The sequence below is a fragment of the Telmatherina bonti genome (genome assembly GCF_933228915.1).
Source record: "Telmatherina bonti genome assembly, chromosome: 13".
Lineage (NCBI taxonomy): Eukaryota > Metazoa > Chordata > Actinopteri > Atheriniformes > Telmatherinidae > Telmatherina > Telmatherina bonti.
Window position 1 is genome coordinate 16,896,347 of NC_136611.1, and position 26,937 is coordinate 16,923,283.

Sequence of the window (26,937 nt, forward strand, 5' to 3'; positions counted from 1 at the left end):
GAAGGGAGAGAAATGGTTTGAAGGAAAGATGGATATTTTACTTGTTTTTGTCTCAGTTTTCATCTTACTTTATGTTCTGTGCAGATAGTTTATGTTTGTTCATTTGCTTCTTCAATTGTAGCCTCCATCGTTCTTGTTTATTATTCTGTAACAAATTGAATAACAAATCTGTGCTTTACATCATTGGAATTAAATGTACTATTAGGTAAGTTTATTAAAAGTTAACTATTTTTGTAATAACAACTCATGGGAGTTTTTTCATTTTTCTTGCCCTCATTACTCCTGGAATTATAATAATGGCCAAAGAGGTAGAGATGAGAAGGGGGCTGTGAACGTGGGGGTGGATAGTTGACATCTATCAAACTCCAACCTGTCTGTAGCTAAACTAATTGAGCTAACCCTGAGCTAATGGGAGGGTAACCAACTCAAGGAGGTAGGCAGACTAAAGGTAGGTCACGCTGTTAACGGGCTAAAAGCCATGCTTATGCTACACTCTTCCTTCTTGGAGCTGGATATTAAGTATTTGTCAATCAAAAAGACATGCTCCAAATTATGACAAATGTTTAAATTACTTCTCAACAGGTAAATTATATTAAAAAAATCACTTCTCCCACAGCTGTTATGAAGGCAAATCTGACTATTAAACCAAAATGATTTCATGAACCAGGCTGAACACATGTTGATTTCTGTTGTGGAGCTGGCTCTTTTAACATGGGAATTAAAACGTTTTCTGTTTTAGGAGCCAGCCCCTAGCGGATGAGGGGGGAACTGTTATTTTTGGCACTTATGCTTCACTTTTGTCCAATAGAGGTTACTGGTTGGTGTCACCTGAGTCAAATCAGAATAATTTAACAAGAACAGTAAGATAGTTTAAAAAGTGTATCATATTTTAATTGTTCATTGTCTTCATTTTTCTTGTGTGGTGTTAAAGTCAATTGATTTGAGAACAGCAGTGTGTGAGACTAATTTTGTTCTTAGCCATATAATTTGCCCCTCTTTTGTGGGTGGTGTCCCAGAGATTTATTCTGTTACTTAAAAAGTAATGCCACAGAAACTAAAAGTTAAATACCATCAACATATAAAATACAGGCCCTGAGAGGGGAATAAGGGACAGACTTAGTGACAGACAGTTAGTCTTGTGATGTGAAGAGCAAAATAGACCAAGACAGACACTTGACACTATGTTGAATATCACTGACACAGTATGTGATTCATATAAACCTGTAGCCCTTACTTACTAAGAGAGGAAAAATTGCATAGAAACCTCTGAAAAGAGCTAAGAAAGGATATGACATATGGAATAAAGACAAATCACATGCATAGAGACACATACTAACAGTGAAAAGACCTGCGCTGCACACACAGAAGCAATAGCACAATTATATTTTGTAGGGGGACGGTATAGAGTGCCACTAGAAATGTATTAAAAAAGGAACATAAGATGTTTCTGGTCTAATGTTAGAACTAATGGAGTGGAAAGAGAGAGTGAGAGAGAAAAAGTAAAGGGATAGATGAGACACCAGACACACCAACAGGCAAAGCGATGTGCCACTCGAGTAAAGATGCATGCCTGCCTGTAGACGAGACCTTGTACAGGTGTTGGGATGAAAGTGTTATCGGCTTTAGCTACCACAGTGTCTCATTTTTAGTGTGTGTGGATAGGGTTAGTTTAAAGAGTTGCCAAAAGACAGACAAAGTCAGAGTTGAAATCCTTACCAAAATCAGAATCATAGAAGAGGACAAATTTCTGCCAGTTGTACTCAGAGACCACTTGCATGATGACCTCATTCAGATACACAGGTGGGCGGACCATGAGGGTGTAGTCATCAGCTCCAGCAACGCGACTGGTGGGCGGGCAGGCAGAGCGGGGTGTTCCCGCTGGGGACCGCTGGATAAAGAGGTGGGGGATGTGCATGGCATCGGCCAGAGTTTGAAGGCTGCCTGCCGACATGCAGCCAATAGAGCTGACCAGAGCCAGAATACCACGGTTCATCAGCTCACAGGCTGGATGTTGAAGAAGGAAGCAGTGGAAGGAGAAAACAAGAAGAAAACATGTTAGTTCATATTTTGTTATTCATTCCATGCCAAAACATGAGAACATTTGTTGCAAATGTGGTTAAGTTTCAAGTCAGCGGTTACTATTTCTAGTTAACACAAAACTTACTCAGTGTTACCTAGAAATGGAAAAATAATTACATGTAATTACAGTTGCATAGCAGCAGATCAGGCTCATTTCCCTGTTTTATATAAAATCCACAATGAAACAAACCAACAAAATATTCTTAATAATGTAGGCAAACCCTTAAGTACTCATAATAAATCATTTTCCAATGAAGCTCAGAAGAAAATGTTAATCTAATATAATGACTGCATCACAAAAACACATCACCATCCATCCTGTAAAACACAATTTGTGATATCCTTAGGGACCAAAGTAACCATCTAATACCGACAGAAAATAAAAGTTGCAGAGTAAAATAAGATGCCTTCTTTCAAGAGATTATCATCAATCTCCTTGTTGCTTGGACTCTGATACCTGCATGTGGTTTGGCTTTAGGACCCCATGTGCTTATTTCACTTCCTTTTCCTTCCTCTTGGGCTTCTAGTGCCATCAAAAACACCTCTACCTCCTACCCTCTCACCCCTCTTCCTTGTTTCTCTTCTTGTCCAAAATAAGCCCTCTAAGTGCTTACCTTTCACACCCAATCATTTCAGAGAAACAGTCTTGCAGTGATTTTCATTTTAGTTGCCTTACAGCATAGAATGCAATACAATGTCCTCAGTTAGGAGTCATCTGCCCTCCTCTTTGGCCTCCTTTTGTACATCCCTCCTTTTAAGTCTTTTCAACTCTAGCAATCATTCTTTTTTCACCAGCTTTACACATCAGTTTTTCCTCATCTTTTGCTTATACTCATGGCAATACTAACATCCACAATTGTCTGTTACTACAACCACCTTTTGATTCATTGCCACTTATTTTTTCCCTTTTCTTCCACAACTTTGCCCTATTGACTTTGCCCTTTTTTTCTATCCTTCATCAATCCTGATCCCTAATTCATCCCTCACTGCTCTATTGCTCTTCTCTGTGCCATTCACTGTTGCAAGTGATTATGTTACTACTCCTAGACTAAAATCTTGTCAGGAAGAGACAGTGGATAAAAACAAAAAGTACAGAAAATGTCTAAGGGAAAAATGGAGAGGAAGAAAGCACACACTTTGCAATACCAATGTATGATAACACACCAAGTCAGCTTCTTTAATGCCACCGGGAGTAATATGTTGACAGTGCAGAAATAAAGCTAAAAGAGAAAAAAGTTCCTCAAACAAAGAAAAGCTTGGAGAGACAGATTTATGGTGCTGAGAGAGGCAGAATAAAACATTGTATGTATGCAAGCACGTATGAGAGAAAAGACATGAGAGCAGCTTGACATGACGACTCCCGTGTGAACTGGTATGAATGAAAACAGCATAATTACTTCAATCTCAGAGAGGTTTGCGGATAGACAATGTGCCATATGTTTGTTTTTGTAAAGTGTCTGTCTTACCTTTTCTGTAGTTTAACCTGATAACTATTCATTTGGGCCAGCTAAAATCTCAGATTTGATCTAGGTGAATTATGTTTTATGATATAAACCTTAATACAGTGAACCTACGCTGATTTATATTTTGACACTTGACTTAATTATTTATTTCCACTAACAAGAAGAACTAATTGGACTATATTAAAGATGTAATGGGAATAATACAGTTGACTATAGGTCAATTAGCTGTAGTTGTCACTCTAGGACACAGGTGTCAAACTAAAGTACTCGAGGGCCGGTATCCTGCAGGTTTCCTGTTGTCGGCGTGCTCCAACACACCTGACAAAAATTCATACGTAGGTTGACAAGAAGCTGCTGGATCCATTTGATTTGAATCAGCTGTGTTGGTCGAGGGAAACAACAAAAACCTGCCGGATACCAGTTCTCGAGGACTGGAGTTTGACACACCTGCTCTAGGAGTTCAGTGACATTTAGCTAATTTGGAAGCAATAACTTTAAATATATGAACAAAAACTTGTCCTGTAATTAATAGTCAAAACATTATAAGGCATGATTTTTCTTCTTTTCAAAAGCTGAAAGCTTATTGCAGTCATCCATTTTCCTGAGCAATGATGTAGATGATTAATGAGAAAAAGCTCAAGCAGTTTCAATCTCACTGTGCATTCTACAAGTCCACATTTTGAGGAATTAATTAAAGTGTAACAATATATGATTAAACGTTGTAAAGTCTCAGTGTACTGCTCAGTCATGGTCATTATTCTTCAAATCAATGAGCTAAAGATTCATCTTCAATCTAAGAGTAAGTTAGCATTTATGAACATATATGTCTTTGGGTAATGATGAATGTGCACATTTGGATTTCTTTATGTCGACATTAAGTATGAATCAGTTGTTTGCATGTGAGTCTGCATTTCTGTAAATATTTCAGTCAAACCAGTCACCTTTCATGAGTAACGTTATCCAAATTCCACATCCATATTAAAGTGGTCATGCTAACAAATGCTTTAACTGCATTGCTCCGGTCTAGCTATAATGCATTAGCTAGCATTATCAAGGCTTTGGCTAATGGAAGGCTTTGCTAATCCGCTATTTATTAGGGCACTTTGGAGAATTAGTGCCCTCATCCCCTTTACATCACACACTCTTTAGTCTGTGGGGGGTTTCTAAGCACTAGGCTCATTAATACACTTTGTTAATGACTTAAAGGGCCCGTTGCGTTAACCCAGCCCAACTTTACATCACTCTGATGTAGGCAACAGTTTAATGAGAGTGAAAATGAAGACTTAGGGTATCTGCAGCAAAATGTGGGTGTAGTAAGTCTGAAGGATTTGTCAGAAATACATGTATGCCATTAGTGGTTAAACAATATATGAATAATTCTAAATGAGTCCTCCTTTTGTGGCTGGGTTTCAAGTCGAGCTGTGCAGGTGGCCCTTGTTAGAATAAGCTTTGAGCATAAAAACAGATGTAAATTTCAGGGTATAGGAGTGGAAATAAACACAAAGTTCACCAATTTGCAATTCCTCACCTTTCACAACAAACTATATCCACTCACTAAACCACATTTACACGCCACCACTGCTGGTAACCAACACACACATACATTCATCGCTCTCTTGTAATACTTGAGTAGTCTACAGGTGTAAGATAAATCATTCTCATGTCAGGCTTACTAAAACAGCTAAAACCTGTCATGCAGTCAGCGAAGGGGTTTATTTGAAGGATGTAAATGTCAGTGACTTAAATAGACATAAAGCTTATAAATCTGAAAGTTCACACAGCCGCAGATATTCTAAAAGTATTTATGTTCCCTATTCTGCTTTGTGTTTGTTGCAGAAATGTCATCATGTATACACAATCTAAAAAGTGTATTGGGCAGTAATTGATCTAAGGTACTTTTATGCATAAATCTAAATTAATTATTCTGTTGATGATGAAAAACTTACTTTTGTTGATTCAATAAACATGAATTCAAGAGAATATTAGAACAGAGTCCATTTCCTAAGTTTGTTCACTTTAACTATCAGACTTACTCAAATCCTTTAGATTTCAAAATCTCAGTCATTCAGACTGAGTTTAGCAGAAAGACAATAGACATGTTGTTGGGATATACTGTCCTGTTTAAATGTTAAAGCTGGCACTATGAGTGTGGTGGACAGTACAGACAGTGACATCCAACACCCACCAAGAGTGGTTGAAACAAAGTAGCAGAATGACATGTACTTTTATCACTGTGCACTACCTGCGACTGTGTTATCCTCTCGCTTGGGAGACTAAAGTAACATGTTTAAATGCTACCTGATGCTAAAATCTTTCTCTCCTTTTCTAGTTATTAAATTAAAATGTGAACATAGTTGTAATTTTGGATACAATCAGATAATTAAGCTGGAACAACTTGAATCTTTTAAGTTTAATAAGCTATTCAAATTCTTTATTTGAAAGAAACTAAATGATGAGTTTGCTTGACATTAAAATTTCAGGTGAAACTAAATGAATTATTTACATTGGCCCAAGGCAAAATATTAGGTGTGACACATTACATGAATCTTTTTAGGTTTATTCAGTGTTAGGTTTGTTTTCTATTGCTATCTGTTTTCACCAAAGTTTGTTTGTCTTCCTTTCCAAACTGATGTGATCCAAACTGTTCTCTGGGAGTTAAACGGCTTGGAAGATTAACTAAATTGACTCATGCAGTTACGCTTTACATGTGAACATGTTTCTACATTGTTTTGTATGTCAGTGCGTATTGTACATGTGTCGTTTGCAACAGAGCATGTTATTGGGCGCTCTCTCTCCTACCTGTCGGTCTGTCAGAATAAATGGACTACAAGCACTTCACCTGCAGCCAGGTGTGACCGACTTTTCTCTATGTATGTCTTTCCAAGCAGCTCTCCTACCACCACACACTGAGACACACTATACACTCTTTATCGCACTAAGACATAGTCCTGCAGTTTCTGTGGCCCAGTGACTGGGGGCGGCAGCCAGAGGGAAGAGAGAAGGGTAGGAAGCAGGTAAATCAATACCTGAAGAAAACCAATAAGAGTTTTATGTCTGCAGCTGTAGAACATCTTTTGAAGTTAAATACTTCAAAAGATGAAAGAGAAATTTGAAAAACAGACTGTTTAAATTAGAGTCAAACTTATATTTATTAAATTTCCCAATTTAAAATAATGAATTGAATTTACAGCTATTACCTGAAACAACAGATGGCACATAATAATTTGACACACAAAGACAAATAAGAAATGACTTTTTTTTTTATCCCCTACACTTAATTCAACTCTTGCCATTGGCACCCACTAAAACTGCAAGTTACTAAGGTACCATTTGTAGAAATCCCAAGAGCAGCAGTTTCACCAGCTGTTTGGATAATGCATGAATTTAATTATTCCATTGTATATAACTTTATTGATATTCTTCTGTGAACAATCACTCTGACAAAGGAGTAGTATGGTCTGTCAACTGGAAATTCAAAGAGTTATTAGGGGGATGATATCTCAACATGGCAGTCTATTCTCAAATCAACAGGACATAAATTACAGGTTTACGCACTATTATTGCAAACGATATTTGTCTTGCAAACTATCCCCATGAAAGACTGAGAGAATCTCCTCGTCACAGCTGTACACTGTGAGTCAGTGACTTCTGGTTTCCTCCCTCCCTCTTTAAATCAGGCATGCATGACTTTTTCTGTAAAATAAATAAATAAAGACTCAGTGGATTGTGGGTCTGTTAGACCCATCTCCCTTCTGAATTGTAATTAAAAAATGAGTGGTTAAAACACTGGACCGCTGCCTGGAATGCATTCTACCCAGTATCACATCAACAATATAAACAGGCTGTGTTCAGCAGAGGCATTCTGTATTCTACAGATTCTTATCACTAAACAATTATTTTATTGTTTTCAGTGAGCATTTCTACAACACCACAATACTGAAACTGCCCTTGTCAAAGTCTCCACTAACAATCCTCTAAACATGGACAGTAGCATATGATCAGTTTTGGTTCTACTAGACCTACTGTGATGGAGCTTTTACAAGTCTCTCTAAAAAAAAAACATCACAAAACTACAGCTAATATAGAATGTTGCTGCCTGTGTCCTCACAAAGAGCGTGCAAGCATGTCACTTCAGTTCTCATATCTCTACACTTCATATGTACCAAACAATTGATTTTAAATGTTTGTTGCTGATGTACAAGTTTCTGACTTTAGTCCAAACTCTATCAGATGAGCTGATGTTACATGAACTACTAACATTTCTAAGATCATCTGGATCTAACTTGCTTTCCAACCCAAGAATGAAGAAAAAAATGACAAAACCAAAACAAAAATCGGTATTTAGTTTTTATGCCTCTAATAAGTGGGACAAAGTAGCAGAAAACATTAATTCTGCTAAAAAAAAAAAAAAAAAAAAAAAAAACTTTTTTTTTTTTTTTTTAAAAATTAAAATTGGGTATTAAAACTGTTCCATTGCCGCTGCTTGTAACTTACAGAATTTTTTTTTTCTTTAATACATTTCCCCCATTTGTACATTGATGGTGAGGGGGATGATGGTAGTTTTGATGAAGATGATCATGATGATTATGGTGAGATGATGGTGACAATGATAATTTCTCTCCATTAATAGCTTGTTCTGTTTTAATTTAATTTATTTTATCCCTTTTAGCTTGTTTTATTTATTTTTTTATTTTTTTATTTTGCTCAGAGTTTGTGAACATAATTGAGTGTGCAAAAGTTATTTTCAAGCAATTAAAAAGTATTGCATAGCTGCTAGGCCATCACCTTGTCCTTTCCAGAACTCAGGAGTAAGCCGCTGTCTCTCCTCCGTCAGCTGTGTTTCTCTCTCTTCCCTTCTGACATTGTCGGAGATGCAGTATACCTGGGCAGCTGCACTCACCAGGATATAAATCAGGCCTGCAAGACCTTCACTCATTGTTCTTTCAGGCTTTGGATCTTATTTCATTTTGTTCTTTGTGTTTTGCACACTCGCAGTCATTCACTTATTGTGTATCTAAAATGATATACTGCCTGACTGACTTTAACATTTATTCCACACAAAGGATTTCATAGAAGATCATCCAAATAATGCCTTCATCTGTTTTCTAAATCAATCAAAATGAAAGTTATAGATACTAGAATATGATTATATCCAGCTATATATCAATATATGAAGCTGCTCTCATCACGATGTCCTGAAAGGCAACAGAATGAAAACATTATTAATGTGCTAAAACTTCAAACATTTCCTTCAAAGCAGTCAGGCTTTTAAAAATAATATCAAAGGGACATTTATTTCTGGGAAAAAGTTCCAGAAAAGGTTTTAAAAACGACAAAAAATTACAACTTTTTTTGTAATATGTATTAAAGTATGATCTAACAAAAAAATAATGTCTAGCACAGGGGAAAAAACAAACAAACAAGTAACACTTTCCAAAAATATTCTATCAGATCATCATTGTACATTTCTCTCGTCCTTCTTCACTACAATAGCAGGTCAAAACAGTAAATGTATTGATCCCAATGAGCAGTACTCACACATGGATTATCTGGCAGCTGTACAGTATATCTGGAACAGTATAAATCTTACACTTTGCCAAAGACCCACTGTGATGAACTGTTTAAAATTCACCTGAATACATCTCTTGTTTTTCTACTGCTATTACCCTCTTCATGAAGAAAGATTTCTTTATGTCGGCCCTTAATAGACGTGGATAATACATGTTGTTGGAGTAGTCAGCTCACATCAGCAATGAATACAGTGCAGTTTCCTTATAATTGTTGTTTTCCATTGAAAGTCATAAAACTCAATGACAGGAATTGCAGTTAAAATTTTAAAGCCTTTTCCTCTCTGAACAACTTAAATAAGACCCATGTTCAATTAATAAAATGAGATATTTTTAGTTGCACTTATAAGTTTTAATGAAAAGGTAACAGGAAGAGAGGCATCCCATATGTAAAACAAGCTTATTAAAAAGGCATAGAGCAGCTTTTGCTGTAAGATGGGGTTGCAGTGACAATCGATAGTTTGGCTTCAGTAGAAATGAACTCAGAGAGAGAGAGCCACAAGTTGCTACAGATCTAACATGGCCAAGAGTGTTTCTTCATGTCGAGTGTTGTGCATGTACTTTTCATGAGGATGACCCATTTGTGTCTGCGTATTTTTCCACATCCACTGTTTTAAGCCACTGCCATCCATTGGGCCATACACACCACACACAATGAGCAGCACCAGTACATGCTTACCCACAGTGCTGGTGGGCCGCTAGTGTTTACTGTACAAATGTTACAGTTCGTGTCTATGTGCATGTGTGGACTGTTGATGTGCCAGTATACACCCCTTGAGAGAATCAGGATAAGAAGTAATAGGGCTGCGGAGGTAGAATAAGTTAAAGATAACACGGCTTTTCAACTGTTTTTTTTAAAGAAATTCATCACTGTAGGCTGTCCGACTCCTGGCACTTCCTGTTGCTGAAAATACATGAGCAACCATGTCTTGCAAATAGAGTCCGTTCCTATTAGCCACTCCACCCAACATCCACACACACACACACACACACCCATAAGCCGTGTCACCCCTACCCAGTTCTCATTAACATTTAATGGACCCCCTTTGGTCCCTTCATCTTGCCACATTTAACATCATCTATTCAGCTCTAGTCTTTGTTCCCTGGAGATGTATACATCTTCTCTTTTATTCAGCCGCTTTTTTGTCTCGTCTGTAACTCTATCTGTGCGCCTTTCCTTGTTCCCTCCAACTGCACCTTAGTTCGGAACCTGCAACTACTGTATTTATCTTGTTACTACACTCGGCTTTATCGCAGTCACCAGGTGCACACCCCTCACAAGTTTTCTCTATTTGCTTCTTCACTTTCCTTGAAACTTTTACAGTGCCACAATTCCAACTTGCTTTACTCTTGTAGATACTCTACTCGTCTTCCTGTCTCCTCTCTGAGACGCCTTCTCTCTTCTACCTTATTCAGTCCAACATGAGAGATCAGTGTTGTATAATTGACCTAGTTTTTAGCTCCTGCTGTTGTTGAGCACAACATATAGCACTTCCTGCTTTCTTTCCCGCTTTCTCCTCTCCACTCTTCACTAATGTCTTTTTACGTTACCTTTGCCTCCACCCAGTCTTAACAATATCACTTCACCTTATCTGAGACTGGGGCATATACTCACACAAGCATGAGGGCTTAGTTAATTTTCACCCCTCTTTCTATCAACTCTTTCTTTCATTCATCCATCAACTCAATCGTTTGGTGAATCCAATTAAATCCTACCTTGTGCTTTTCTTTTGGCTGGTTCCCTGTTTAATTCCGCTTCCATCTCTAGATAGCTACCAATCTATACCATCTCAGCTTTCTCTATCCTTTCAATTAGCATCACATCATGCAGTTTTCTAGAAATAGCAACCAACAACTAAACATATGAGAGGTGAGATTATTATCTTTTTTTATTATTTGTTTTGTTGTTATTTTAGAGTTTTTAATGCACATTCATATTTCACAGACCATCTCGTAATTTATTTTAAGACTTTGGAAAAGTAGAAAGAACAAGTGAGGCATGACTTTCATGCATTTATCATGCAATCAACTGAATTATGGTTTCTGAGGTAAAACAAAGACAACAACAATAACAAAAGCCAATTTAAAGAAGGGGTGTTCTTTTCACTCACCCCGTTTTACACACGTACTGGGGTAAATACTGCAAGGATGGGAATGACAGAAAAATGTAATCAAAGATGCAAATGCTCACTAATTAATAATGGAAGTAGTGAAAGTTATTTGAACTGAAAATAGCCATGAATTGTCAATGATGAGGGAAATGATTAAATGTTGCTCTGTTTGCATCCTATCAATCTTTTCGCAAATTTTCAAATCAAATAAGTTTTAAATTAGTCAAACCACTTGATAATTTATCTATTTTTCATCATTCATTCATTTTTCAGGAATTAATTTGTGCTCAATTCTGCTCATCTTAATTGCCAAGCTGTCACTCTGGAGGCATATCACATCTGCCAGTGTTGGTCGACAGCAAGAAGAACTTCACAATTCAGTAAGAAAACTTTATCATTTGCAAACAAAACAAAATGTCCTAACATCTCAATCACTTCTGTCATTCAAAAAGTAATACAATATCTGATGGAATGGATGGATGGAAATAAATGTCAATTTATTTCTTCATTTTTTTTTTCTTTTTTTTCAATCCTACTGCTCTTTTTCTGTACTGGTCTGAGTACTGAAACATGGCCACCAGTATGGTTTTCTTATTCCTTTTGTCTCTAATTTCCGACTTTTTTATGACGAGGGACAGCCTTCTTTTTATGGATCATACTTCTTTTGGTTTTATTATAATTATTATTTAGCACAGAGAAGACACTGAATCAGAATTAAAAAGGTAAAAAAAAAAAAAAAAAAGGCACAGTGTGGGGGATTTTGCAACCATCACAGCAGCAGGCTTGTTCACTTTATCTTATTTCCTATTATTTTGCTTCCTTTGGCTATTTTCCTATCCACCCCCATCAATTCAAAGACACCTGGCATCTTATATATCTTTGTGTGCCACCTCTGTCAATTGTAAAGTGAAGGAGATAAAAGTGTCCCCAGGGAGATCCACAGCTCTTCTGTTGCCAGCCCTGGGGCTCTAATCACTATTACTTCACAAGTACAGATATATGCCCACTTTTCTTTCTCTCCTCCATCACCTCTTTATACCAGCAACTGTATAAAGACACACACTCAAACACATATATGGCCTTCACATATATGAAGGTTGGGACTCAAAGAAAAACATTATCTACTTAATCACAGGTTTTGTAATAAATGAACCAAGATTAATCAGATTTTAACAGCATAACAACATTTGACTAAAAAGCAACAATATGTTTCAAATATAAATAGAAAATAGTGGCTGACTGAATCAAATAACAGACACAGGCTGTTTCCAAATGTCCGCATTATTCCCCAACCCTTCATTTTTGACGTAGAGATACACTATTTAGCACACTATAAAGTGTGCTTATATTGTTGGTGATGGGGACACAAAGCTGTCTGTTTTCTCCTTGTTGCAGACCACGTGACTACTGGCTGTCAACACGGCAACCACAATATGCATGACGATGTCATTTCAAATCCGATCCAAACTCATGTGAAAATAATGTGTTTCCTTCACATGTTTTTTATTCTTTTTTATGCATATCCATTCAATAAAAGAAGATACAAAATGAATGGTAAATTTATTTTAACCTTCTTTGATGTTCGTATCAATTGCGCCATTTTGAGCTCATTCACACAATGCAATTTTGTCTATATTGACCTGTCCAGTGATCATCAATACTCATCATTTTTCAAGGTGCATTGTGGGTAATTTGAGTACATTACTGTTTCTGTTATTCGGACACGCATAGAAAACATGACCATGATCTAGTACACCATAGAGAGAATATTGAAAACATTCAGACACAGCCACAGAAAATAATATTCTAAACTTGAACTCTACTAATTTTGGAAAAATGCATTTAATTTTAAAACAGTAGAAAAGACACAAACCTTGTCAAAACAGAACAGGCTTAAAACTAAAGTCATATATTAAGTACTTTCACATTAATGCAGTCAACCAGGGCGGTATCATCCAGTGACAACTTCATTCTGGCCATGCAGAGGAGCTGATCACCTCCTGCTCTCACCCCAGCTTGAAGCTGGATGGTGGGTGAGGACCAAGCTTCTTCTATATTGATTTGCAAAGGATAACTAAAAAAGAAGTATATTTATATGTGATTCCATGTTAGTCACCAAATGTCTTAAATATCATCAGAAAAGTTACAAGAATTCTCATTAGTAATTTTTTCTTCAAAAATAATCTTGAGAGGGGTCTTAAAAATGGCAAAATACAGCACCAAGGATGTTAAGTTGTTCGTGGAGGTCTACTGTGTGCATCAGTATAATGGTGTCCCAGGTGCATTGACAAAATTTACATCTCCTGTGATTAAATGCGTTCATTTTAAAACACACAAATTCTGTAATTAAATGTAATTAACACTTTAAAGTCCCACCCCTAATATATAGTGAAGGTGATTTTAGGAATGGAGCAGAAAGGAAAAATACAAAATAACTGTTGCCAACCCCCAGTTTTTCAACTTTTTCCAACCCCTCTTTGCCAGCTTGGGTAATGACCCATTTGTCAATGTTTTAATCATATTTAGATAATAGATTGGTTGTTGTTCACCACTAATCGCTTTGTGTGTCTCTATTTTCATTCCCAATGTACACGGCAGATGTCACGTTTTCCTACTTTGTGTCTCAAAAGACAGTCACACACAGATGTGTTAGCATGTGTGGGTGTGTCTTTGTATTTCTTTTTCCACTGACAGTCTCTTGCAGGTACATACTTATCATTGCCAAAAAAAAAAAAAAAAATAGTCGTCTACCTTTGACTACTGACTGTAATGTGTACAAGTCAGCCCAAAAAAAAAAAAAAAAAAAAAAAAAAAAAGCTTTAACTGACTAATTGTCTGGTATAATGCTGCAATATTCAGCTAAACAATGAAATAATGTTGGATTTGATTTTGATGAATAGTTGGCAGTTTTGCACCTTCATTAGCTAGTAACAGACTCGCTGTATCAATACAGAGCTCATTGTTGGGGAAAAAAACTGAAAAAAAGAATAATACAAATCGTGGGTGAGTGGGTGAATGTTTTTTCTGTGATATTTCACACATAATTTGTACAAATACAGACAGCTCTGTTGGTGTTTATATAACACATTAGCATCACCATGCATAATATTCAGTAGTGTTTTTGCCATTTACAAGTTAAATATATCCCCCACTGCTATGTCACATTTTTCTGTGCCTGAGACAGCATCATCATGAGTGATGAAATAGATAAATTATCAGCACTTGCACTGATGGATTTGTAGGATAGGAGGGGAAATAGATCAAGTGGAAAATAAGGAATAGAATTAGCAATTTAAAAAAAAAGGATTTTTCTTGTCCCGCTTTGTCCTTACAGAATGAGGCAGGTACCATGCACTTCAGATAGAAATGGGAATGATGACTGGAATAAGGGACATCGAGTTTTCTATCACGATATTGTAGTAAAGATATCTGGCTAATGAAGAAAGGCTGAAGGCTTTTAAAGAAACAACTAGAGAGAAGAAACAGTGGGAAAGGGTGAGGGGACTGAAAGGAGGGAGGGAATAAGAGATGGAGGAATTATGAAGAGAATGAAGGGAGATTCATAATGACACATGACTATCAGAACAACTTCAATGAGTTTCAAACTGTCTTTGCTCTAGTGAGGAGTGATGGTAGTGATAGTGTGTGTGTGCGTGTGTGTGTGTGTGTGTGTGTGGGGGGGGGGGGGGGGGGGGGGGGTATACAGTTGATGAAAAGTGATATATTGAATACACATTCATTTGTGCATGTTTGGGACCTAATTTTCAAACAAAGGCACCACCTCAAGAGCCTCTAAAGTGAGTAATGGGCCATCACCGTTACATGGCTTTTTTCATCGTTGCCCACACACTTTTGGCTCTCTAAGATGAACGAGTTATATATGTTTTAAAGAGTCTGTCAAAATTTGTGCAGTCATCAATTAATTAGCTTGACTTTTGCGAGACAGTCAGTGATTCCTGTGAAGGTTTGCGGCTTTCTGGTTGCTCTATAACAATGTCTTGTTTTGTATTCCTGTGATTTTAATGGATCAATTAACAAAATGTAGATACAAATCATTTATCAATACTTTTGCAGCTCACTGATTAGTACAGTAGTGTATGTTTAGTGTATAAGTAGCAATTCAAATTTTCACTAAAACGGTTTCCAAAGTGATGATATAATTATTTAATTTAGTCTATTGATATTTTTAATCGTCACCACTAGAATGTCATACTTAAGTTTAATTATGCAACTATAGATTAATCTACAAAGATGAATGCACATGTGCAGCTTTATAAGCACATACATTCATTAGGTATCCTGCACTTGGCACATGAGCTCATACATGCTGCTAACTTTATTTGGAAAAGTAGGAATGTAAATCCAGTATTTCTCAGCAGTATGACAAGTGGGATATGATTAACACAAATATGTCAGCAAGTTACATGCTTCCAGCTGCCCATGACTGCTTGTATCAAATCCCAAACCCTGGCATGGCACACAACTGACAGTGAGGGACAGGGGGACTCTGGACAAACTGCTCTCTATTATGGACAATCCTGCTCATCCACTCCACCGGACTGTAGAGGGGCAAAGGAGCTCCTTCTCCAATAGACTTTTACAGCTGCGCTGTCACAGTGAGCGCTACAAGAACACATTCTTACCATTCTCTATACAGATGTACAATAACTCCCCACTTTGTGACAGATAACTAACATTCATTTCAAAGCCTCTGTGTAAACTGGCACTGCATTTAGTCACATGTTGTATATATTGTAAATTTCTAAATTTCCATATTCTATATTGCCAATTTTACTTGATAGTTTTATTTATCTTTGTAAAAGTGTACATATTCCAGATTGCTTTATGGATAGTACCTATTCTATTTTATTATTATTATTTACTTTTTTTTCTCTTACCTACTATTGCTGTTTCTATTTCTTCCTCTATTGCTGTTCTGAGCTACTGTGACAACAGAATTTCCCTTGTGGATGAATAAAGTCTGTCTAAGTCTAAGTCTAAGTCTAACTCTGTGAAGGGATCTGTTGCCCCTTTACACCAGGCACCTTTCCAGTGCAACATGCCAGCGAGTGTCTAGTGTCCTGTCACTGCAGACCCCTTGGCTCTCTTTTTATGCAAGAGTGGTCAGCACTAGACACTATATTCTATTTTCTTTTTCATGGCTTTCTAATATGCACTGACCGTTCTAACTTAGTTAAAATAAGCACCAGTCACCTGCTGCAGAAACAAGGGGTAAAAAAGTTTCCATGAAGATTCTGGGCATGAAAGACAGCAGATATTACCAAGAAACATTTCCAGAAGGTGATTGCATTTAAAATTTGCCACCCTGGAAAAGTCGACAGTCTCATCATAGAGCTCACACAGAGAAAATTGAGGCAAACAGCACATGCACCCAGAGTAGACACTTACTGTTTAATCTAACACGAACGGTTTTTTGGGTCTACTGAGTCCACATGTGTGCAGAAGGAACATATGAACTCCACACAGAAAAGGCCCCAGCTGACTTTCAAACCAGGAGTCATTTTGTAAAACTGTAAGACTGCAATGCTAACTGTCAGGAGACATAAAAAAAAAAATTAAAAAAAAGAAAAAAAAATGAATGTACTGTCAATCAAGCCCAATGGCAAAACCACATGCATGGTCTTTCTCAGGCGTATATCTGTTCATTTACCAGCAAAGGGATACAAGTTTTTAATTGAACAAACTGGGATCTCTGGTTTCTGTATAAATTACAATATTCTCATTTTAAAAACTGGTTTTTTTTTTTGTTTTTTTTATGTATACACAAATAAAAAGTTTTAAAATGAGGGTTTTATCTCATTAACAACCAGGTGACTGGCAACATTTCCTTTCCTGTTCATTTTTTTTTTTTTTTAGAAAATATAGTGACATGAGCGGATGACAAAGCCTCACAATAAAACCCTGCCCGCCATAAAGCTGTGAAGTGACCTCTTCCTTAAATATCATAAAAGTGTTTTTGAACACCCATTTTGCCATTTCAGACTCTCGAGTTTAAAAATAAATAAGTACTTTGTTGTACACCCTGAAGGTTTTAAATCAATTTGACTATCTGGCAGTTTCAAAAGTAATGACAGACAGAATTTTACTAATGTGTATGTGTCGATTAAAATATGTGCATATGTCTAAAAGCAAAGGAAGGTTAGTGTATATGTTTTAATGCTATGTGCTCATTTTTGGGTTGTGAACATGCCATCAGTGCATGGGAATCAGTCTTAAAGTAAGTGAAAACTAATATCATTATCAGCATAGACAGTTAATTTACTAAAAGCAAACAGATTAAAATGGCATAATTTTGCATAATTAATCAAGTGTTGCCTTCACAGATACTAAATATGATTTCAGTTTCACCCCATATGCAGAATGACAAGCTTTAACTGAGCATGGTTGACAACTTTAAATACATCTCACATAGATTTCTGCCTTGTCTAAATGCATAGAAAACTATTTTATGGTTATGCAGCTCATACGTTTTTTCCCTAACCTTGTGAATCTAAACAAAAAATCATCTGCTGCTTGTGTTTTACAAAAAAATAGTAGTGTCTTGCTGATGACTGAAGTTTCCAACACACTCAATGCATTTTTTGCATTTGTTTGAATTTCTTGGTACAAAAACTTTATATCCACATCCACATATATACCACACACTCAAGCTGTATGTATGGCATCTTTGTGGCACTTAGGATAAAAGCTCCTCCATTTGGGATGTATGACAGATCAGACAGAGACAAGGGCTACACTGTGGAAAGGGTATTTGGGGTTATAACCATACTCAACCTTCCCATGATGAAAAGAGAGAAGGAAAATGAGAGGGCTTTGAAGTGCGAGTGCATAGCTAAAGGCTATATTCACCTTTTATTTTACAGAAGAGTCAGATGAATGGAGAGAGCAGAGGAGGGGAAGGAATGAAAACTGACAAAGAAGTGTATGTGTGAGTGAAAGAGGGAAAAAAAGAGAAATTAATGCTGCCGAGCACATATAAGGTTAGGGCAGAAAGGGAGATCCACACAAATTGAGATGCAAAGAGATGGAGAAAGAAAGCAAGGAGAACAAAGACAGTAACAGAGACAGCTTGGAGGGAAAAGAAGAGACTCAAGTGCAGGAGCAATGGAGTACTGACAGATCCACAGGAGCCACAGAGAGATGTTCATCATTTTTTTCTGATGTCTTCCTTCTGTATTTGGACACTGTTCCAAGTCTGCTGATATGACACTCGTGGAAAAGAAAAAAAATAAAAAATACAGAGATTGAAGTGAACCGACTCCTGTCTGGCAGACGGGATCTGCTAGTCTCTGAGTTTCTGAACACAAATCTCTGGCAGAAATGGATCAGTGCTGTGGATGAGTTACTGAAATGTTTAAATATGCGTACTTGAGATTGCATTTTTATTTCCACACAACAGTGTGTGTGCATTACACAAAGAATTACTCAGAAAGTAGAGATACAGTGTCATGGAATATACTGTTTTCCCATATACTTACATTTCTAAAGGAAAAAACAAAACAAACAAAAAAAAAGAAAACAAAAGCTAACACACACTGACAAAATGCATACCCTGTACACACACCCAGTGCCCCAGAAAACTTAATAGAGAAAAAATAAACAAGAGTTGCACTGCAGTCAAACTGAAGCCATTAATTCTCTGCCTTTCTCCCTCCTTTGTATTTGCCTTTCTCTCTTTCTCCTGTCAACATGCTTGATAACTTTTATGTTGATCTAACAAGAATGAATGAGTTTTGAAGGAGAAAACTGTCTATGTATGCGAGTGTGTGTTTGCACGTGACTTTTGTAAGTGTTTGTGCCACTGCGTTCTTGTTCTCAGATATGCCTTTTTTTGTGGGTGTGTTTCTGCATTCATATTTTGCAGTCACTGTGTGTAACTCTGCATGGGTGCGCTGTATGACAGATGGCAGCCCCCCCTGTGAAGACTTAGAGAGAAAAGATGAGCAAGGGACTGATGAATTTCAAGTTGAAAGGCGACAGCAGAGTGTGTTCAAAGCCTTCTGTAAAGCCCCTTCTGCTGTCACTTTGTTGATCCATAATTGAATGAGCAAGTGTTTAGAGCCAATCACACGGGCTGAAAACATTTACAAACAGACATGCTTTGTGTTTTTTGTTCTTAACTTTAGCTGTGTTTGATAAATATCGATTTTCATAAAGCAGCTGTCAGCTTTAGCTTTAGAGATTGCAAAGTAATTCCATTATGATCTCTGCGATAGCTGCTTGTTTGAAAAATAAGCACACACTGAGTCAAAGCCTATAGCACAGTCAGGTTTATTCCCACTTTCTCTTTGCTGTCTCTTCGTCTGTTAGAGTACTTAATAATGAAATAATAAATAATTTTTAGTGGTTCACATCATTCACTCTTACAATAAAAACTCATCCTGAGTCTCTGCGATAAATGAATAATGTAAATAAATCTTAAGAGTTTTTGCTAGACATGTTTTTAGATGATATAATATATTAATGTGTTTATATTTCTGAGTATAAAACTGCATCCAAAAGTACAACCCAATTCCCAAAGAGTTGGGACACAATGTGAATTGTAAATAAAATAAACTAATAAAAAAAAAAAAAAAAAAAAAGATGATGGGGAATTTAATGGCAGCAGCTTTTCTCAGAAAATGTGCAACAGGGGCAAGAAAAAAACTAATAACACTAATCAAAAGCAGCCGGAGAAACATTTAAATATTAGGAGGGATATCTGTGCACATGGGACAAGGATAAATGTAAAAACAACAGAAATAGCTATTAACCTTCTCTGCTTTTGCCTTAAGAGCGTGGTTGGAAGACGCAGGGGAAAATGATTCCTCCTGGGCAAACGCTACATCTAGCTTAGGGTTAATTTCTCTCATTCTACGTGACAGTGGCAAAGCAGGCACACAGCCTGTCTTGCAAACAGAGGAGCTGTGCCATTTATTGCTGAAGCTTGTAGCAAGAACTGTACATTTGCAGCTTAACAGGCAATTTCTCACAGCTTTTTCCTGCTCCAGTCACATGTTCCCCGTTGTCTCAGACATATACGTACACTCATAGTGCTGCGTTTTCCTCTCTCTGTCACTTCACCGCCTTTCACTATAAGCTGACTTTAAAGGGACCACTGCATTCTTCTGACAGTCCTGTAAACATTAGTTTTCAATCTCTACCATCATAGCCTCATGTTTTTGCTACCAGGCTGTGCAGTTGTTATGTAGTGAGTGATCCTGGGAACACCTACCTCCTTTATCGTGCTGAGGAAAATTGTGACAGTTGTCTTCAAGACATTGCTCAAGAGAATGAAAAGTTGTTCTCAACTAAAAGTACTTGCTTGTTTTCCCCTGCATGTAACCTTTTTCTCAGTCTTATCAGCTGTGTGAATTGACAATGTTAAGTAGTTCATGAAAATCCACAGTGCATATGTGTTTTCGTCTGCAGGTAACTGTGGACCAATACAAGTTAAACTCTACTCATCAGAATAATGTCAATTGAATTTTAAAAGGACTTAAATGACAGCTTAAAACTTTGTCATCAGCCTGATAACCATTAAATATTGTTGCCCAAAAAAAAAGAAAGAACTTAACACACAACTCAGTAGCTCTTTCTTGTGTCACGGTAAATGTGACCAAGGAAGAATTTACAGGAATAGATGCATATGCCCATGTTTGTATACCACGAAGGCTGAGAGCGGTCATGCTCAACAATTATTCTTCATTTGATTCATAGCTCAAGAAAATTAGTTCATTCTCAATATTCTGAGATAAAGAGGACTATTTTCTTATAATAACTGGATAATTTATCTTGTTATCTCAAGGAAACACATTTTGAGAAAGCAAACTGTTTTCTAAAAAATAAGATGATTAAGGTGGGCTAAGTGGTTACACTTGATTTTATTGATCAAACAGACCCAATAAGGGGGGGGGGGGGGGGGGGGCTACAGTCAGTGTGTATGTGTGTGTAATTTTGTAAATGTGATTAATAAAACTTAATCATGAGACACATCGCAATTTCATCCTTTGTCAGACTTGATAAAGTAAAGCCAGGTGTATTTATCAGTTACAGAAGTTCTTCTATCTGATGTCAGCTTGTGTCCGTTGCTGGCTTGACTTTACACAGACATGCCAGTGCAGATCTGGCATGTGTCACTACAGTCAAGCCAGAATAGATGAAAGCTGACATCACACCCACCAGTTAAGTTGTTGTTAGAGAAGATAATGAGAGAGCCCCCACCCCACACCCTTTCAGAACACTGACAGCCCTGCAGAGCTGCTTCAGCAACTGACTTCTGCATCCAAAGCGTGCAGATCCTTCATTACTGCAGCAGTGAGCCTAGAAACCAGTACTGCTCCCAATACAACACAAACAATCCCAATAATATCCACTGCAATTTAATGATGTATATGTATATTTCTAATTTGAATAATTTGTATGAACAACAAATTGTTTGTGTGGAGCTCACCCTCCCAGTCAAAACACAGAGTCCTCCTAGTACAAACACATGCATCTTAGGCAGATTTGAGTCTCGAAATTCTCATCAGGAGCAAGTACGAGTCTGGTTTAATGTTTCTCTCAGTATTGGTTCTGATGGGGTAGGAACAGCTTCCGTCCTCTGATGACCCTGCATTTAAGTAATCACTTATCTCATGAAAACAAACTTGGTTTTCTTGTGATAAGTGATTACAAGATAAATGAGCTTGTTATCATGACAACAAATTCTTAAAAAAAAAAACATATGAGCATGACGGTTGTTGTAGTGTACTTCTACTATTTCTGAAGTTTAAATGACCTTGGATCAACAGTAGAAGTTACAAACTGCTGATAAAAATAACATTTACAGCTTCTTGCGCTGGACATCCTCATGACAGAATGAGTCGATATTGAAAAAGGAAAACCACAAACTGAGACAACTAGAATCCGACTTGGGCACTTATCTTCTCACACATAAACACACACAAGCCAATTAGAGAAAAACACTGTAATTGCTTTACATACGGAAAGCAAAGACTCATTAAAACAAAATAGAAAAAAAAAAGACTCCACCATGTGGTTGACTGACAGGGAAAAACTTTTCTTTTTTGATACTTCATTTTTTAAAAATCTATTTAAATTTGACATGTTTAGCAAATCAGTGATTGCTTTAATGAGCGGCACATTGAGTGTTTGTTTGTGTGACCCTCCCGGATGGAAATTAATTGACTCCAAGTCTAAAATTTTGATTAGAAATGTTCTCTTACTGGAACATGCCTCTGGCAGAAGAGAATTGGAAATCGTGTTAGGTTTGGTTTGAGTTTTATGACTATATTTTTTGTGTACATTGGAGCATCACTGTCCTTTATGCTGCTGTTGATGAAGTAAACTACTGACAAAACTAATCATAACAACGGAAAACAATTAGAAAAAAAACAGTCACACACACAACCACTTAATGATGTGGCAGTGGATTGTTGTGTAAGATTACTTTATATATTAAAAAAAAAAAAAAAAAAAAAAAAGATTACTTTATATAGAAAGAAATATATTTTTTGACTATTACTGTCTTGACAAAGAGAACATTATTAGGTGTTGGTTGTTTTGTCTATTTAATTCACAAAATTTCATAAAAGGCTAAAATTTCAAGACTCCAAAAACATTCCTATTTTTGCCTAAGTTAGGACATGCTTCGCTGTACAAGTGGTCAATTTTAATATCCAAGAAAAAAAAACCAAAAAAAAAAAACATGGTAAAGTGACAGAAGAAGGGTTATTGGAATCAGTATGCAGACTGTCGTGCAACAGTTACATTTAAGCTGCATCTACAGTCCTATATTAAGTTTAGTTACTGAAAAAGACAGGGTCAGGATTGAAAATGACACATTTTGCAAGACACAATCTATTGCATGACTGCTGCTTTGTACAGAACATTCAAATGTTGGCATCACATAACTTTGCAGATATTAATGTAAATTATTACATGATTCCTGACACTGTTGAATCAATCAAATCAAATTTGTTTTATAGAGTACTGCCTGCAACAAAGTGCTTTACATGCTTTAAAATGATGAATATCAAAATGAAACAGTTCTCCAAACAACAAATTAAACAACATAGAAATGTAAAAAACACAATCAATAGTCACACATACATGTACATAAAGAACAGTCCCCCACACACACATGAACAAGTTCATGAACAACACAAACTCCCTAAATCCTAAATTCTGTCTCTTACCCCCAATAGTGCACCTGAAGCATTAGCATACAGGTATACTGTAATATATTTTGATTGGTAGTATTACACACACATACATTTTATATCTATATATCTATATCTATATCTATATCTATCTCTCTATCTATCTATCTATCTATCTAGATAGATAGAGAGATAGATAGATAGATAGATAGTAATATATCTGTAAAATATATTACAGATAGATAGATAGATAGATAGATAGATAGATAGATAGATAGATAGATCAAAATCTAAACAAAATTTTGGTCAAAAGCCTGGATACATTTACTCACTGGGTTCAAAAAGTGGGTGTGTCCAAACTTTTGACAACTGTATTTATAAGAATATTCAGCTATTACAAATATTGCAAATTGTAATATTTTATGTTTTAAAAAGTCATTCAAGACATTTGACCTTTTTACCGTTGCTATGACTTGCTATAATATTTATTCACCACCGTAACTGAAAGCAAATATTTTATGTGAGACTTGTAAAATGTCTCTTATGCTTTTGACAGTACTGCTGTTTACTGTTGCAAATTCAAACATTTCTCGGCCTTCATAGCATTGAATTATAAATAGTTCACTCCTTTAAGGAGCTTGAACCCCGGAATGCTTTTATGGTAAAATCTGAACAAGATTTAATCTAGTTTCTCTGCTAAATTGTTGAACATCCTTAGTTTTATCTTGATGAATGATGACAGTTAATGTTATCTCACTCAATAGTGAAATTTCTCCTTTTACAAAAATGTATTAAAGATGTTGCATTAAAGTAAACCTGATCAAAGACACACACTAGTCTATAACTTCTACTGGAATTGTTTCCTAAATTAACACTCAGTTTTGTTTTGTTTTCCAAACTCTTATGATTAATATCATGCTTATTTATATAATTCCATTTTGTCTTACTTTAGCCACTCTGCTAGACTCATCAAGTTTTATGAATGCATTTTATATAGATGATGTGATAGCTGTCTGATAGATTTCATTATTAATTCAGAATTCAGCATTTGGAAGCAAATAGAAATACACCACAGTATAGAGTGGCTGTTTACCAAAGAGAAGAAAATGCTAAATTCTGAAAACTGATTGCTTTTCCAGCAGATGTTATCAACGAGAAGGATGGGGTTTACAAATAAAAGACTCATGCAATCTGAATTAACAGAATGATTCATTCAGCTATTTTGCTGTGAAAAGAGGGATTTAGCAAAAGTCTTTCTGAGTCTTCAATGGCTATTGTTGCTGTACCTAAGATGTCCTGTTAATCTATCTGATGCAGATTTATCCTGCACATGTGATGGGGTGTGTGTGAGAGTTCCTTTATTCCCTACATGCATTTGTTGTGTTGTTAACTCCTGCTTATGGATTAAAGGCAGAAGGATGCATCACAATTAGTCACACCAACATTTTTCTTGAGCCGATGATAAAATAAGTCGACGCAAATATATAGAAAAGATGATCATGATCAAAGAAAAATATATGTATCATTTTTGGTTTTATACACTACAATGTAGATAGATGTTTAAAGCTTCTTATTTTGCTGTTTATAAGCATGTTTCCCTGTCTATGTCCAAATTATTTCCAATGGTGCATTACATAACTTTCTAACTCAGTCGATGGCACAGTGACATTTATTGTGTACATTTCCAGAGTTGTTGCTACTCAGCAATGACCAGAGGCTGAGAAACCACACTATACAACGTCTCCATCTGGGTAGCCATGTGACTTTGCAGCTGGATTTCATTTCACACGCAGGCCAACAGGTTAAACATCAACGGTTCTGAACACACCCCGTGACTGACTCAGCAAAGAAACACAAGAAGATATTATCAAAGGAAGAAATGATAAGAAGGGAGAGAAAAGGACAGAACAAGGGTCAAGATGAGAGTCTTGCTGGCTGGAGAGAGCTCATTTTAAGCAAGATGGATTCCTGATTAGCCAATGATAGAAGATGCATTGCTGAGAAAATTGCAAAAGTCTGTCGTGTGATTTTAAATGCTGATAAAGCAATAGCTAATGTTTATTATTAACTGGAACTAAACATCACCATCTGAATCTTTTTCTATATGTACTAGATTACATGTCCTGATAAAAACAAAAACTGCTGTTAATAACCATTACTGGGATGACAAACAGATTTGTTACTTCTTTTTCCTTCCTGCTAATGTCTCGAGGAATAACATTTCTCAATGACCTCATTTTCATTCATATAGCTATGATGAATCACAGCAGAAGACCCAGCTGGTGTAATGAAACAACAATCATCTTTTCTTGGAACAAATTTAGAAACAATTTCACAATTAAGTACTGTGTCCAAAAGCATAATAGCACAGATTATCATTTATACGTTTCATTTTGTCAGATAAATATGCATGAATTACTGAAATTGTTTTCACTGGCAAATTCAAACTAAAATAAAATAAAAGCTATTTTATTTTATTTCCTTTTAAAATACTTTTAAAAAAGTTGGTGGAAGTTCATATGAAGACAAAATGTCCAACGCCCCCTTCCTCTTTAATTGGTAACATGTGTTACATGAATAATTTAATCAGTCAGCTGAAGTGGAAGCATTTAGTCATCACTTTAGCATTGGTCATTTTTATATTCCTGGACCTCTAGATTTAAGTTGTTTGACACATGAAAATGTCTTAGAAAATAACTGAATGATGATAGTCCTTGTGTAATATTGTCATTCATGCAAGACTGGACTGGAAAAACTGAGGTTTAAAAATATGGCATTTGAGCAGATAGGAAGCAGGAGCCTCACCTGCAGCTCTAAAGCCTTTTTCGCCACTAGTTGTACTGGGATGACAGATGCAGTCACAAGCGAGAATAAATCAAGACACAAACTTGTTTTGCAGGTATGAGGTCACATGAACTAGAAGGCAAACGTCTGTGGTTGAAGTAAAAACAGTGAAAATCATCTAACAAGTGTGAAAAGCAGAGTGATGGCATCAGCAACAGAACAGGTCTATTGTGTTAAGTGGGACATTTCAGAAGTTCATTCTTTAGTCATCACTTAAAAACTTTTACATGCATGACATAAATATCTAAAGTTTACAGATTATTGAGACAGTGGTTCTCCAAGTTTTGAGTCATAACCCCCAAGACAGCATACATTGCTGTGTCCAACTTCTTATTTGTAATTTCACAAAACAAACCATTTGGACTAATGTTTTGACAGGCCTAATAAAATCAATCATATATTTAAGAAATTAAGTGCTTTATTTTCATTTTACAATGACATGGTGACCCCCAGAAATGATATTGGCACTCCCATGGGCCGAGCCAGCCCTAGCCTCTTTGTTGACCTTAGTGAGAGCATGGTTAAACTCTAGTGCTTAATGAGTTAATAAACTGGGGCCTAACAACACAAAACAACCTTATCTCCCTTATCTATAAAGATTGTTTCAGTTTTCAAAGTTTGCATTTAGAACTGTGTCATTGGATGTCCGGAAACAACGTTTTTAGTGGCACCATTTTAAAAAGCTGAATGTGGCCCGATATCAAAAGAG

The 26,937-nt window shown here is 36.4% G+C and overlaps 1 protein-coding gene across 1 annotated transcript in view; it reads right to left on the reverse strand.

The window, feature by feature from the left end:
* The window catches only part of grid2 (glutamate receptor, ionotropic, delta 2), a gene marked incomplete at both ends in the record, with an annotated part of 511,062 nt that overhangs the window by 233,023 nt on the left and 251,102 nt on the right, over window positions 1-26,937 (reverse strand). Inside the window, one exon of the mRNA XM_079250826.1 lies at window positions 1,717-2,004. Within this exon, the coding sequence (XP_079106952.1) occupies window positions 1,717-2,004 (288 nt within the window). The remainder of the gene's footprint in view (window positions 1-1,716; window positions 2,005-26,937) is intronic.